At 36.3% G+C, this 16,833-nt stretch overlaps 1 protein-coding gene across 2 annotated transcripts in view; it reads right to left on the bottom strand.

The window, feature by feature from the left end:
• Positions 1 to 16,833, bottom strand: part of LOC129881190 (ultraviolet-B receptor UVR8) — a 38,526-nt gene that overhangs the window by 18,135 nt on the left and 3,558 nt on the right. For both annotated transcript variants that reach the window (XM_055955578.1, XM_055955579.1), the window contains exons 2-4: positions 16,356 to 16,432; positions 10,873 to 10,951; positions 7,299 to 7,358 (exon numbers count right to left, since the gene is read on the bottom strand). In XM_055955578.1, the coding sequence (XP_055811553.1) occupies positions 7,299 to 7,358; positions 10,873 to 10,951; positions 16,356 to 16,432 (216 nt within the window). The remainder of the gene's footprint in view (positions 1 to 7,298; positions 7,359 to 10,872; positions 10,952 to 16,355; positions 16,433 to 16,833) is intronic.

Raw genomic sequence — 16,833 nt, 5'->3', positions numbered from 1 at the left:
AAGACATGGTGTTGTGACGAAATGGAGTGTTTGTAGAAGAAAAATCATATCTCACGGTAGGATGCTCCAAATCGGTTGATTCTTGAACGACATGAAAGTAGACTTCTAGAGCTACAATTCATATGAGACACCAAATCCTAATTAGGAAGTTATCTTGTTCAAACGCAGCTCCGAAAAAGGATATTCCGTTAAAAGAAGGTTCATCTCACCAACCATGGAAAGATCTAGATCCATTTGACATCACCCATGACATCAATAGTCCTCCATTTAACATCACCCATTACATCACAATCCTCCATTGAATTTTCAAGATCATCCTTTGTAATTATTTTTATTTATTGTTAGGTCTCTCCTCCACACCTATAAATACCCACCTTATTTCCTCATTTATTCATCAAACTTTCTCAAGCAACTCTTCTCTCTATACACTTCTTTACTCATTCTCAAATATAGTTTTAGTTTTTAGTAGTGTAGAAATACTATTTCGGTGAATCTTATACTCCGGGTAGAACACCAAAACGCTCCGGCGAGGAGAAAAGGCTAAGGGTTCAAGAGTGTTCATTGAGTTCTTCAATTCGGAGTAAAGCTTCGGACTCCAGGTATGTAAGGCTATTCATAGCATTGGATTAAGTTCGTCCATGCGCCCAATATTTAAATTCATCGTAATTGAATTATAGTTGACTTTTACCCTAATCTTGAATTCTAAATGAATTAATTCTTCTTCTATTGAGTTAGATATATTTATGCATTGAGATTATTATTATTTTTATCTCTCATATTATTGAAATTATTGTTCGTGGCTACTTTTTCATGAACCCTAATTGATTTAATGTTCATGAATATTTTTATGCGTGTTTTGAGTAAAGATATTGGCTTTTAATATTCATTGACAAAAAGAGTGATTTGAATTAATACTATACATATATTTTATTGAGTTTTGAAAGAGCAAAAGAATTGAGTTTAAATGAATTTGATTAAATGATGTTTTGAGCAAGATGTTTTGATGAGATGTAATTGATGTTTTGAAGTGTAATAATTGATGAAGAGGTAATGAGATGAGTTTGATGTTTTAAATAAAATTTCAATAAGACTAGATGATGATGTTAATATGAGCACATATTTTGGGAGTAGTATTGAGCACCGAATTGGGTAAGAGTTTAATTGACTCGAACCTCAGATCTACGTAGCCAGCGTAGGATGGAGGCTATACCTCTTAAGTCCCAAAAAGAGGACTTTGATGATTGGATCCAAGAAGGTGATGTCATTTACCCTGGCAAGGTATTGGATGGATGTATCAGCGAAATCGCTTCATTGTATCATCACTAGCTCATAAGTGATGGTTGTCGGTTAGAGAAACTCCCAACTGAGTAAGCATTGCTTATTATTATTATTTTTAAACTTGCATTACATATTGATGTTGAGATGATGTTGAGTTCTGAGCTGAGTCTTTCTGAGAGGAGTTTCTTGATATTTGTCCTTACTTTCCTGCCATTTTACATACTCATACATTCCATGTACTAACGTCATTCGACCTGCACCGTTTTATGATGAAGATACGGGTGTTAGAGATCCTCAACAGGCGCATCATTGAAGATCATTACTTTCCATCTATTTGGTGAGTCCTTGTATTCGGAGGAACTCTTTATCCTTTTATTATTGTTGAGTATTATGTTTCTTTTGAGGTAGCCATGGACATGTCATCGGCACCGTCTGATAGTGTTAGAGGCTTCGTAGACAAAGTTTGATGATGTAATTGGAGTAGTTCTCCTTTGAAACTACTTCTTCGAAGGATTATTTCTGTAGTTCTCCTTTGAAACTACTTCTTCGAAGGATTATTTCTGTAGTTCTCCTTTGAAACTACTTCTTCGAAGGATAATTTCTTTCCTTTGATGTTGATGATGGCGAGCCCACATAAGTATTCTTATTTTCACTTAAGTCTTCCGCTGATGAACGAATGAGTGATGAGATCAAGTGGTTCTCTCGGAGTCCAGAGATGGTTTCTGAGTGCCAGCCACGCCCAGGGTACCCTCTCGGGGCGTGACAGATATCTTCTGAATGGCTTCCCTGGTAGATTACACTTGTTGCATTTGTCAAATCTGGTTCCCTGACCTTCCCTTTTTGCTGGTGCATGTATCTGTTTTTGCTGGTTGTCATAGGATCTGTTAGTTAACTTTTGTACAGCCTTGTTATTAACCTCTAGGTCACAAACCTTCTTATGTATATGACATCTGTATGACATTTTGACCCTTTGCATGCCTCTTTTGTTAATGAATGTGAATATTGCTGATTCTCCTTGTTTTTATTCTGATTGCTGGAATTTGATGTTTCTCCATATTCAATATTTCCCTTGCTGTAATTGGTAGCTGACCAAAACATGTATATTGTTGCTTTTGTGTCTGATTTATACCCAAATTGGCTAAGAAGTCAGCCAACTGATTCCCTTCTCTATAGATGTGATTAATTCGAACTTGTAGACTCTCCATTAGTTCCCAAATTTCTTCCACCAATTGAATTAAGCTCCATGGAATTTTCCAGGTTCTGTAAATCATTTTCTTTAGGCTTAAAGAATCAGTCTCTAAAACCTTTGATTAGTGGTGTAGGTCTTCTTCTGTTCTATTATGGTACAAGGGAAAAGGTGCTCAAGATCACTTAATCAAACAAGCTAAGGATATTAATGAAAAGGATAAAGGGAGAATGGAAAAAGATTGATGCTGAATTGTGTAGCCTATTGTGGAAATCTATTGATTCGAAGTTGATGCCTCTATTTCGTCCATTCCAGACTTGCTTTCTAGTTTGGGAAAAAGGCTTGAGGGTTATACACAAAGGACACCTCTCATTTTTATAATGTGATTTCTCAGTTGACTAACCTTAAAAAGAAGGATTTTGATATGTCTACCTGTGTTCAGGCAGTGAAGGAAGAGTTCAATGAGTTGGTGCCTGCTGCTGCAAATATTAACAAACAATTGCGCAACGTTAGAAAATATGTTTTGTTTTGACACTTGTTGAGCTTCCATCTAAACTTGACTCGGTGCATATGACCAAATTCTGGCTATCCCTGTTGCTCCTACCGTGGACAAATTGTTCTCTCAGTTATTACGACTAGCTGCACCACATGTTGCACCACATGTTGCACCACATATTTTGTCTAGTCATATAGTGGCATAGTAGACTCTTCTATTCTACTGTCTCGAACTGAAAATCAGAATGATGTTCGTTCTAGAAAAACCCAGTCAAGCTGTAGCTATTGTAAGAAGTTGGGCTATACTCGTGATGTGTGATATTCTTTACATGATCGACCTTCCAAAAATGCTCATGTTGCTTAGAATAAATTCACCGCTACCCCAATCAATCAAATGTTACTCTATATTCGAGGCAAAATACAATGACTCTCTTCAATATCCGGCAAGCAACCAGATATCTCTACAAGTAGCTTCAGTTGCTCAAACCATTATCATGTTGCTTGTATCTCACGGTCCACCACCATTGGTCTTTGGGTCATTGTCTCCGGCACTTCTGACCGCATTTCTGGTAACAAAACATTACTTATTCTCTCAAACAGTTACCTTAGCTAATGAATCTCAAATCATGGCAACAGGAGTTGATCAAGCCACTACCCTACCGTCTTAACTCTGAATAATGTTCTTTATGTCTATGGCTTCCCCTTTAACCATACATCAATCAGTCACTAGTACTCTGAATTGTTCATATCATTCTTTAATGACTGTTGTTTTACAGGACCACAGTATAAAGAAGATGATTGGCTCAAGGCGTGAGTCACATGGACTTTTTATTACAGCGAGTTCAACCTTCGACTCTCCAGATTTAATCCACCGATGATCAGGTGATCCTAATTTATCCAAACTTAAAAATTGGTAGCTCAATTGTCAAAATTGTCTATGTTTGATTGTGAGCCATCTCAACTTGTAAAACACACCCGAACTATATTTCTCTGCAGTTTAAATAATCGTGTAGAGTCTCTTTTTCATATTGATGTTTACGTTCCTAGTAAAGTTAGGTCAGTATTGATTTTAGTATTTTGTTAACTTTATTAATAATTACTCAAATTCTACTTGGATTTTCTTAATAAAAGATCGTTCCAAATTATTTTCTATATTTCAAACTTTTAGTACTGAAAGACTAAATCAGTTTGGTGTCTGTATTCACACTTTTCTCATGGATAATGCACCTAAATAGTTATCTAAATTTCAACAATTTATCTTCCCTTGGGATTATTAATCAGACTTCTCTCCCTTACACAACCCAACAATATGGGTTAGCAGAGAAAAAGATGAGCATATTACTGAGACTGTTCGCACCCTTATACATGAACATGTCCCGCTGCATTTCTGGGGATGCAGTACTCACATTTCTGGGTATGCCTTCCTCCACCATTCAGAATCAAATTCCACTCCATTATGTTCCCTCAGTCACCTTTGTTCTCTTTTCTATCTCGTCTTAAGGAGTACGTGTTTTGTCCTTTAACCTCACTTTAGGAAGAGACAGATCAGCTCTCGATCTCTTAAATGTCAATTTCTTTTTTTTCCTTTTTTTTTGATAAGGTAAAGGTTTATTGACTAAGTACCAAAAAGGTACCAAAACCAAAAGTTACAAACGACTGTTGAGAATATACACACAGTCAATTACATCTTTCCTAACAACTTCAGAAACTCCATGTATTGATCCATATTATCAAGAAACTACTTTTACACCAACAAAACAAATTATGTGAACACTTGATTTTAACTCTTTTTTAAAAAAATAGGTAACTTTGTATTCACGCAAAAGAACTCATCACGAAGCTGATGAGAAGGGATTTACAAACCCCCAGGGGGTGCCATCATACTCAAAATCCAAAAAAAAAAACTTTCAAAATTTACAATTGGCCTATAAACTCCACTAAGCTGTCTACTTCCCCCACTAAATCTTGCTTACACCAAAAATACCAAAGACTAAGACATCTCATCTTGATCTTGTGTGAGCTGCTAACCTTTCCTTCATAACATCACTCATTCCTTTCTTTACATAGTGTCCACCGGATGCAAGCAGGGATATCTTCCACCAATCTTCCTTTGATCCTCTCTTTCTGATTCCTTGCGAGTGTGTTAGGACCTCGAAAGTGGTTCTGGGCATTGTCCAATTTATTCCGAGTGTACAGACGAACATGTTCCACATATCTGTAGCTATCTTGCAATGCAGAAATAAATGGCCATTTACTTCAGCCTCTTGTCCGCACATATAACACCTTGAACATATCTGTATACCTCTTCTTTGTAGTACTTCATGGGTTAGACAAGCTCTTCTAATTACCAACCAAGTGAAACATGCAACTTTTAAAGGGATCTTAATCTTCCAGATTAATTTCCAGGGCCAAACTGTTGTCAATAGGTGATTGGTATTCCTCTCCCAGTAACAGGACTTCACTGTAAAAGTTCCTCTGCTATGCAATTTCCAGACTGGTTTGTCGGGCTCTATGCCAATGCCTGGAAACAAGTTTAAAGCATGTAGTAGGTCTGCTACTCTTCCAACCTCCCAATCATTTAGAGCCCTTCTGAACATAAGGTCCCAACCTTGAGGGCTCCAAATCTGCACTATAGTGGCATTCTGTTGTAGGCTGATAATGTACAAATCAGGAAAAAGTATCCTCAATTTCACATCACCTGACCAAATCTCATTCCAGAAACTGGTCTTCAACCCATTCCCCACTCTGAAGGTCACCTTTGCATTCAAGGTAGTCCACATTCTCCTGATAGTTTTCCATACAGAGCACCCAAAAGTGCCATTCACCTCTTCCGTTATCCAGTTGCTCTGTAGGCCATATTTCTCAGCAATGAACCTCCTCCATAATGCCATATCTTCACAACAGAATCTCCAAAGCGATTTTTGCAACAGATTAATATTCTGGATACTTGATTTTAACTCTTAAAATATGGTCTTTTTCCCCGTCAAACAAGCGTTATTTCTTTCTAGCCAAATAGCCCAGAATATGCACAAAAGTATAGTTCTCCAGAGTCGCTTCAAAGCTTTATGCATTCTCTGGTGCTGCCAACTCTCCAATAATTCGTTCACACTCTGAGGCATGATCCAAGAAATCCCGCAAATACAGAAGAAAAATTCCCAACATTGTCTAGCTATTCTGCAATGCATAAGAAGGTAATTCAGTCTCCAACTCTTCTTCACATAAGTAACATCTATTACTTAGTGCAAAACCCTTTTTCTGAAGATTATCCTGAATAAGGCAAGCTCCCCATGTTGCAATCCAACCAAAACAAGCTACCTTTATAGGAACGTTAGTTCTCCTAATCCCTTTCCATGGCCAACTAGTATCCCAATATCCTGTTTGCTTCATTAGAAAACACTTTTCTACTGAAAAGGTTCCATCTTTACTAGCTCTCCATGCCAAGTAGATGCTATCAACGAATCTTGAATGAACTTGAAAAAGAGAATTCTTGATTGCAACAAGATTAAATAGGGAAAGCTCTTGAACTTGGGAATTAGAGAACATATTCACGATTAAGATAGAAATATACTTAATCGTCTTGCTTAAGTATTTTACAGAAATAATTAATGTGTTCTTGTTAACTCCAATTCCATAGAAAATAAGCATAAGGTTAAATTGAATAAGGCGAGTAGTAATTGATAGATTTCTATGAGTAAAATTAATCTTGTCAATTAATAATCCAAATTATAAGTAATTGATTGAAGAATTCAACAGGATTGTTAGACAAAACCCAAAACTCTAGATTATTTTCTCTCATTATAATCCAACTCACCCTAAATGTGTTGATCAATTATTTTCCGTCTTTAGTTAATTTAGTAGCAATACTTTGTCAAACAACATTCTGAATCTTTTCTTGACTCAATAATTTATAAGAGTTTTATTTCGTTAATAGTTAGCTCCCGTTTGGGCATAGATTTTGGAATCTTTTCTTCATTATTTGAAAACATTGTTTGTCCATGGAACTTGATCAGTTTTTAAATTTTGTGCTTTAGATCAGTTTTTGGGAGAAATGTTTCTTCCGCTCACAACTTACAATTTTTTTCCAAATAAAATGCATGTCCAAACACAACTTCAAAAACACTTTTTTCAAGTTTCACAAAATCTATGGCCAAACGCTAGCTTAATCACAAGTCCTCGTGGAAACAAGACTTGATTCATCTTTCTAAAAAAATACTTGATTCACTACTTTATTACTTGACGACCACGTATACTTGTGTGTGTTTTAGGGGCAACACTAGCAATGAAAATGGTTAAAGGAGAAGCCAAAAAGAACATAATGCAATAGCATAAGTACTATTACTCTTTCCAAGGCCAAGCTGACCATTTGTGTTCTTCCCCCACATATAAAGTTCTCCATCCACTGCAATGAAATTGCAGACTATTATAGGAAGCTAACATATTTAAATGTAAATAATTCATCTATTTAAGAATTAGGGGAAAAAGAAATGAAGAGGCTATGAGAAAAGAATGAATGCTAATAAACTAAAACTGCTAAATGACCTAGAATGTAAATGAAAAATAAAATAAAGAAAAGGAAACAATTAAACAATTGAAAATAAATAAAAAAGACTGACGAGTGCAAACCATTTGCCTCATTGGTCTATATGTTGAAAACAAATGTAACAAAACTATACACAAATATCTCATCTGCCTTGGTAAGGTTCCACATTTCTTCTGGTGAAGGGAGAATTGCCTTCATTCAAACATTACACTTTACAGGTTTTCTATTTTTACCAGCTACCTTATTTTTCTTATTTTTTTTAATTATAACATCCTGCCAAATAGGAGCCATATACCATAGGTACACTAATGGTCCTCATGCAATTCTTTTTCTAGTTTGTACCCAGATGTGGAGTCTGGCAGATGCGCGGACTCAATGCACACTAGTGATGAAGATAGTTTGTAACAACTAAGTATAATGTTTACATACTGGATGCCACAGTCATACAAGTCAAGGTGCTGTGCCATCAGATTTAGGATTCTGTTTCTTCTACCACTCTTTGGTGCCGTTTGAACAGGTCTGGAAATATTTCTTCCAGAATTTTCTGACAATTTCCTAAAAGACACTTTTTTTAAAAACAGTTGTACTTGGATTAGATATATTTCCCAAAACAAAACCTAAAATTGTAACCAATTCTTCATAGCCAGCCATCTATCTTGAGCCACAGGCATAATTGTTGTAATAACCAGTTCTTTATAAAACTTTAATTCAAGATCCCTCATCAAATCCACTTCATATGTCAAATTTTAACAATATTCCTTGGACAGGTATTAAATAGGTAGAGTGTAATATGATTGAAGGATGATACTAAAAGGAAAAGGTATGTTTTCAATAACAATTATAAGACTGCAATGATATATGGTAGTAAATGTTGGGCTGCTTAAGTCCAATATATTCACAAGTTGAGTGTTGCAGAGATACGGATGCTATGATGGATGTGCGGTCATACAAGATTAGATAAGATTATTAAAATTGACTACACAAGCCAGAAGATGCAAGTGGGATACACTAAGGATACGATAAGAGAAGGTCGCTTGAAATTGTTGGGTCATGTGATGCGTGACCTACAGAGACACCAATCCGTAGGTGAGAAACTATGATGCGTGAAAGTGTAAAAAGGGACGACGTAGACCTAAAATCACAAAGAAGATGTCCCAAAAGACCTATAATTTCTTTGTAACAATGCAAACTTAGCTAACGGTACAAAATAAAAACAAAAATAAAAATAATGATGATATGGTGATGATGATGATGATGATGATGTCGTTGGTTCAAATCCCAGCAAAGACAAAATACTAGGTGATTTATTCTCATCTGTCCTAGCCTTGATGAACAGAGTTACCTGATACCTGTTGGTGGTGGGAGGTGGCAAGTATCCCGTGGCATTAGTTGAGGTGCATGAAAACTGGCCCGGACACAACGGTTATTAAAAAAAAACTTTTATTTTTATTTAGTATAATGCTGACAGTACTAGAGTATAAATAGAAAAACATGGTAAATGAGGATCCATATAGGTGACCCTTGCTTGTTTGAGACCTAGACATAATTGTTGTTGTAGTATTCATTAAGACGTGTATTCAACAAACACAATGAGTTTATACCAAAGCAATACACTCTCTCCATTCCAAAAATAATGACATCATTACTATTCTGGGAGACAAATAATATTTTTTACTAAGATTTTTTCAAACAACAAAAATAAGTACACCTTTGTTCCAAACAAGTTAGGATCAGCTATATAAATCATCATTGGCCATGTTGCTCCATTTAAATTCCTTTCAGGCAAATATCATACAAAATAAAAATAGAAGGCACTAGAAGTACTCTAATTTCTAAGAAACGAAGAAAAAAACAGTACTCTAGACCTTTTCAAACATTTCAGATGTATTTTTTACTATGCTTATCAAAAGCATTATATTACAACAAATTGAGACTTATTGTACTACATTTGTATTTTCTCATTTCGAAAAACTAAGAAATAGATAGCCAAACAGACAGAAAAAAATCAGACAATGAACCTTGTAACTCTTATTGTAGCGCAGGGAGTATGGAAAAATAGTAGGGTTTTGGGATGTCGCCCCACTTGCATTTATGCAGACTATTTTGAGAGAAAGAAATAGGAGAGATTTCGAGGGAATAGATAAGAACTTTGTATACTTGAAGAGTAGCCTCTTTCCCTTATTATGTTTTAGTGCACCCATGAGATCCCGCTAGGTATAGATGATTGGGAACCTTTCGTAGAGAACCGTATTTTTTTGTGAGGTTCTTCTACCTTTTGGTATGCTTCTTGTATACGGGTATTATGCCCTTTGTTAATGAAATCTAATTACTTCATCAAAAAAAGGCAGTAGGAAAAAAAATAGATATGCTATTTTTATAATCTGAAGAAAAAGGTACAAGTTCAGAGATTATATAGCTAAACTGAGAAAATATTGGTGAATAATTAATATATTAACATTTCAAAATTGTGAGTGATTGTAGAAATAATTTTGGTATACTTTTAGTTTTTTTCAATACAAAAAAAAAAAACTAAACTACAACAACAATATACCCAGCATAATTTCATAAGTGGGATCTGGGGAGGTTAAGATGTACGCAGACCATACCTCCACATTTTATGAGGAAGAGAGGCGATTTCCAATAGATCCTCGGCTCAAAAGAGGAGTTATTCTGAGCAAGGTTACAAAAAGAAAAAAATGACGGCAAAATACCATTATACAAAGCAAAATGAGGCAAAAGATAGTAAAAACACATCGAAGAATAAGAAATGACGTGATTGTTAAATACAACTACTAATAAGGGGAGAGGAGATGGGGCTACCTCGCCTAAGGGCGATAAAGTTGTGTCATGTGTTTGTCTAACCCCCCCCCCTCCCCTTCGTTTTTGGCCTACCTCTACCTCTCCTAACTCCTACTACAGCCACCTCTCACACCTCCTAACGGCGCATTCCTGCACCTCCTCTTCACATATCTGAATCATCTCAACCTCGCTTCCCTCGTCTTGTCCGACATGGAAGTCACTCCCATCTTGCCCCGTATAACTTTGTAATCTATCAACAATACTTTCTAACCTATCAACAAGTTAAATAACTATTACTTGATAAAAGCAATTAAATATAGAAGCGGTGGATGGATGATGCAATTGAATACATGTCTAAGACCCAGTAGCCTCTAACACCAAGGAAGCAAGTAATAAATGAACAGAAGAAAATTAATTCAAGTGTTAAACAGAAAAATGAAAACAGAAGCATCAAACAGCAACAGATAACTACAACCCAATAAATGAGAAAATGCAGATGATCAGAACTAGTAAAACCCAATTATAGTTATTAGCATACAAGATAAAAGATCCATCAAAATCAATCATAACAAACCTGTAATAGCAGAAGAATGATGATAACCAGCTGAAACTTTTACAATTTCTTTGGGTAGTCCAGCAACTCTAAGTGGTTCCTGCAATCATTATATCCCACGCCAACTTAGTTAAATCAGCAGTTCCATTGCGTGGCTGAGACTACTGATTTAGTTAAGAAACATAAGTGTGACAGGAGGTGACAGACTAAGGCTCATCGGTTTGCCTTATGAGACAAAATAATCTCGAATAAGTATGACAGGCGGTGTCTATCTGGCCACTTGGATGTTACGGTGTTCAACTGAATGTTGGAGACTACTTCTATGCATTCAAATAAACTTTATGGCATTTCACAGTAGAAAAAATGAAATTCTTGGTCTGGGGGAGATGGCTTATAGCAAGAGTGGGTTGATTATTGCTGTTTGGATGCAACTGGTTCAACTCAGGTCCCTTAGTTTCTTCTGGTGTACCCAGAGAGTTCCTTGTTGTATAGAAGATTGGGTGGAGTTTGTAGAGTAAGTTTTTGTATATACTCCTTGTATACGGCCAGTTTTATGTCCATGAACATGCCCATGTTTATGAATGAAAATACTTTTACTTGATCAAAGAGGGGGGGAGAAACTTATTTTTGGGACAAAAGCAAATGGAAAGGAGAGATCATTAAAACTGGGGAATACTCTACCACCGTAAATTTTTCCTCTCAATCCTCACATGTGTTGACGACCTAATACAAGGTACAAAAGGAACCATTTAGGGTGGGAACTTGTAGCTATCAGAGGATTGTGTTCCAGGCAATGGGTGACTTTGTGGAGTTAATACATCAAGACGTGCTTCTGAAAGATAATGGAATAACAGTAATACAGCAGCAATGAATGAATTTTCAGGTTGTATTAAAGAACTCGAACTTGTTGATCCTCCTCAGGTGAAAATTTCACATGGTTTAAGAGAAGCAAACACTTGACTGCTTCAAGACTTGACAGATTCCTTTTTCAACTAAATGGGGTGATGAATTCTTAAGTGTATAAAGTAGTCTATCTTACGAAGAATCTAATGAGATTATGGTCCCTTAATGCTACAATTGGTGGCTTGAAGTTGATGGCTTTATTGATATTTTGAATGAGTGGAGGAACTCGCTTGATATTACTGGAAGATCTGATTTTTTCTTGGCCAAAAAAACGAAATCCCTCAAAGTTAAATTGAAAGAATGGAGTGTTTACAGGAGGTCTAGACATCAGAAACCTGAGGAAACAAAATCAGAGCCTAATGATGAAATGGTTGTGGAAGTTTGCAAATGAAGACAACATGCTCTGGAAAGAGGTCATCACAGCAAAATATGGTATGGAAGATAAATGGATGACTAAAATGGTAAGTACTCCATATAAATGCACTGTTTGGCGGGCAATCAGAAATTTATGGCCAGTACTATATCACAGAACCAGGTTAGAAGTGGGAGATGGTTTAAAGACATCCTTTTGGGAGGACAAATGGAATGGGGCAGTCCCTATGAAACAATTGCATCCTGAATTGTTTATTTTATGTCAACAGCAACAGGCCACTGTGGCTACAATGTGAACTGGACAAGGATGGAATTTGTTCCTAAGGAGGAACCTTCATGACTGGGAGATAGACAAAGTGGCAGATTTTCAAGATTCAATAGGCTCATTCAGCAACCTCACTGAAAAGAAGGACTTGCTGATGTGGAAGAATGACACCAAAGGTCAATTCTCAGTAAATTTTATTTATAAGGAACTCAACAAGAATGCAGGACAGGAGACAGATTGGCCATGGAAGATGATCTGGAAACCAAAGGCACCTTACAAAGTAAATTGCTTCATGTGGTTGTTGACAAAAGAAGCAGTTTTGACTCATGAAAATTTAAACAAAAGAGGCCTTCAGTTGGCCTCTAGATGTACCTTATGTGGAGAGCATGCAGAGACAATTAACCATCTTTTTTTGCATTGTACATGGACAGAACAACTATGGAGAATGTTCATCTGTCTAAAGGGGATAAGAGGGGTGAAACCAGGGACCATTAAAGGAGTTCTGAGCAGCTGGAATAGAGATGTAATGCTTCAGATAAGGAGAAGAGGTGGAAACTTGTCCCAGCATGCATTTGGTGGACAATTTGGAAAGAGAGAAACAAAAGGAGTTTTGAGAATGTGCAGAAAAACTTACAGAAGATCAAAATGAATTGCTTAGCTCTTTTATTTTTGGTGTAAACAAGATATATTAACTAGGACAGAAGAGATCTTTGATGTGCTAGATTGTTTATAGGCAACAGTTTAGATTAAGGCTGTATTTCTCTGTAAGTTGTAACACTTTTGAAGGGGAACTACACTTCTGTTGTAGTACACCTGTGGATATATAGACTAAAGTTACCAGTTTCAAAAAAAAAAGAATGGAGTGTTTGAAGTCATGGCAGCTTGGACAAAAGGTAAACAATGCTCCTAGAGATTTGGTAAACTTGGATCGCATACTGGAAACTGGATTACTTGATGAAAGAGGAACTCTTATCCAAAGTCTACATCCATATGGAGTTGGAAAGCATTGTCAAATACAAAGAAATCAAACGGAGGCAGAGATCTAGAGTTTTGGGGGGGAGGGGGGGAGTTTTTCCAAAACATGGCCAACTCACACAGAAGATGCAACACCATAGAAAAGATGAAGTTAATGGGACTACACTTGATGATCCGGATGACATCAACATTGAGATCAGAGATCTTGTCATTCTATCAAAATCTTTCACGGAACCTGAGGAATGGAGGCCTGACTATTTTATGGGACAATGAGACAGATCAGTGATGTGGATATAACTTCCTATAAAGACCACTTGAATGGTCGGAAGTTGTGCATGTGATGAGCAAGCAATGTCCAGGAGACAAGGCTCCAGGGCCAGATGTCTACACCAAGGCTTTTTTATCAGAAACGTCAGTTCTTCCCTAAAGAAAATATCATGAAAGGTTTGGAGATGTTTCATAATCATCACTTTTTAGAAAAGAGCTTTAACGCCTCTAACATTGCCTTGATTTCAAAAAAAATGAAGCTCTTGAATTGAGGGATTTCAGGCCCAAGCTTGGCTGGAAGCTTTTACAAGATTGTCTCCAAATTGTTGACTGAAAGATTGAAAAATGTCATGCACAAAGTTGAAAGAAAATTCCCAGATGACTTTCATCAGAGGATACAAATCATGGATGTTGTTCTCATTGCTGATGAATGTCTTGATTCGAAAATAAAAAGCAGCACCACTGGGGTACTTTGTAAACTTAACATAGAAAACGCATTTAATCATATGAATTGGATAGAGTTACCTGGTACCTGTTGCTAGTGGGAAGTGGCAGGTATTCCGTGGAATTAGTCGAGGTGCGCGAAAGTTTGCCCGGACACCACAGTCATAAAAAAGATCATATGAATTGGATATTCTTATTATGTTTATGCATTCATGTTTTGTTAAGTCTAGTTCCAATCTTAGTGGGGGGTCGATGACACTCACTGAGAGGCGAAGAAGTCGTACTCACGCTCTCTTTTGTGGAAACCTACATTGACAAGTATTGTAAACTGTCATACCACGAACTAGGATCTCCCTCACATTCGGAAGGTTTATTGGTGAGCTCTGATTTTGCTATCAGTCAGGATAGTAAATTTTTATTCAGTTTATACAGTCAAATTAGCCACATCATAGACGGTTTTACAGTATTTAGGTTAGGGATTTCTATCATTTGCATTACAAATGTTATCATTTTGGATAACCTTACTTATTGGTGAGCTCTGATTTTGCTATCAGTCAGGATAGTAAATTTTTATTCAGTTTATACAGTCAAATTAGCCACATCATAGACAGTTTTACAGTATTTAGGTTAGGGATTTCTATCGTTTGCATTACAAATGTTATCACTTTGGATAACCTTACTCATGCATAAAGTTCTACGGTTATCATAATTGAAAGAATATAATAGGGTTTTACAGTATTTTGGTTATTAGATAGTTTGACCCTCATACTCCGAATCGTCTCATGTAAATGGGGAGGGAGTAGTATTTCTCACCAGTTTGGGAGCTTAGATTAAATATGAAGTTATAAGTTTTATTTATATTGCATTTAAATATAAAGCCAAGAAGGTTCACTTACCAAGTTAAGGCAGGGGATGCCGGTCATGGCTTGCTAAGAAAACGGATCGTGACACATTTGACATAAGCCTCTACTTCTTCCCAAATCCTATTCTCCATATGCATCTTCAGGAAAGGACCGCTTAAAAAGGTTATAGAAATTTTTAGGCCTGATTCACATAATATTCCAGACATCTCTGCCTTGGAAATCAATCGACCAACTCATAATCAAATCAAGAATTCGTCTTTATCCTACAAAGACATTTCAGGGAGTTTAAGTATGTAAGTATGTATCTACCAAACTTATATGTTTACGATCCTTCATAAAACAGGCCCCTCCTATGAGATTATTGTAGACCTAAGATATATCGATAAAAGTGTATTTCTATAACAATTTAGACTTTTAGACGAGTTGATCACACACCTTAGTATAGTATCAAAGCCAAGTCAAGATCCAGCATTAAAGTTCACTGACACCCATTAACAAAGAACTTCGGCCCAAGAAAACAAAGTCATACATACATGTGAGGAAGCATGTTGCAAACCTAACATCAATAAATAAATGTGTCTCCTTTAACAGTTTAAACTTTTAGACTTTAAGACGAAGTGTGGACACTTCATTAGAGATGCAACGTAACAAAAAAAGAGGCATTTAGACACCTAATTTATTTTGGGAGAGAAAGTTGAAAGCTTGAAGAACATCCAACATCAACTCCTCAAAAGAATTTCATCTCAAGCCTCAGCGTCTTCCTTCTACACAAATTATTAAATTCAACCTCTCAAGAGAGGATCTCCAACTCCTCTCTTCTCCCGACATTATTCTTTGGAAAAACAATCCCTCTCTAATCTTCACGAGGTCATCTACTTCCCTCCCAAAAACAATAATTATGTCAATGAAGTGTCCCTATGATAGTTTTTCCTGTTGTTTCTCTTCTTCAACCACAAAATCCTAGCCTTTTCTATTCAACTAACCTCTTTGGCCGTGGTTGTAATTTCTGTCTCACCCTTTCACTTCTCTGTTTTGATCATTTCTCCCTCCTTTGAAATAAATCTTTTCATCTCCTCCATCAAGTTCTTCAGTTCAACTCCAGATCTAACCGAACAATTTTTCAGCCGTATGATTGTCACCAGCTTCATATAAGTTTTCCAGAACATTCACTTTCAAACATGTTTGCTGACCTAGAACACCCTTTAAGTCTGTTCATTTGCCATCCATTGGTACTATACATTTACTGCGTGATTTCAAAAATGTTTTCAGCTAATTAATGAAGTTATATCCTATTCGAATACTACATACTGATTGTATGATAAAAAAATATGTTCATTTGATAGATGAAGTTATGTTTCCAAGTTCCAACCTATCCAAATTCTGAAACTGTATCAAGAAAGGTTAAAATAGCATACAGTTATATAAGCTCTGTCATCTGACATCCCTAGCTGTCCATAATCATTGAGTCCACTGGCATAAACAAGCCCATGTTCTGCAAAAAGAGATGGCCATTAATTTGTAAGTAAGCCTCTACTGATGCATTAGTAGTCAAACATTATTTTAGCGATAGGTTTGAATGGACAATCCTATTAGGTCAAATACCTAGTGACAAACTCCTACATTCCTATCACTATGTTATTTCTGAACAAGTTTTATCATGAAATAAAATAGACAGATGCTGGTGGACAAGTTTGAATGTAATCTTCTACTAAATAAGTAAAGCTCAAAATGCACTAAAAAGGAAAGCACATATTGACAGAAAAAGTTTTATCCAAAAAAGGAAAATGAAACTACTCTTGATGCTAACATGCATATAAAAAACCAGGCAAAACAAAAGTCAGCATTGACTATTGAATTAGGTGGTTTCGACTATATGGATCTTCTATATCCATT

This window comes from Solanum dulcamara, chromosome 2 (genome assembly GCF_947179165.1).
Source record: "Solanum dulcamara chromosome 2, daSolDulc1.2, whole genome shotgun sequence".
Lineage (NCBI taxonomy): Eukaryota > Viridiplantae > Streptophyta > Magnoliopsida > Solanales > Solanaceae > Solanum > Solanum dulcamara.
This window is presented reverse-complemented; position numbering and strand designations above follow the sequence as displayed.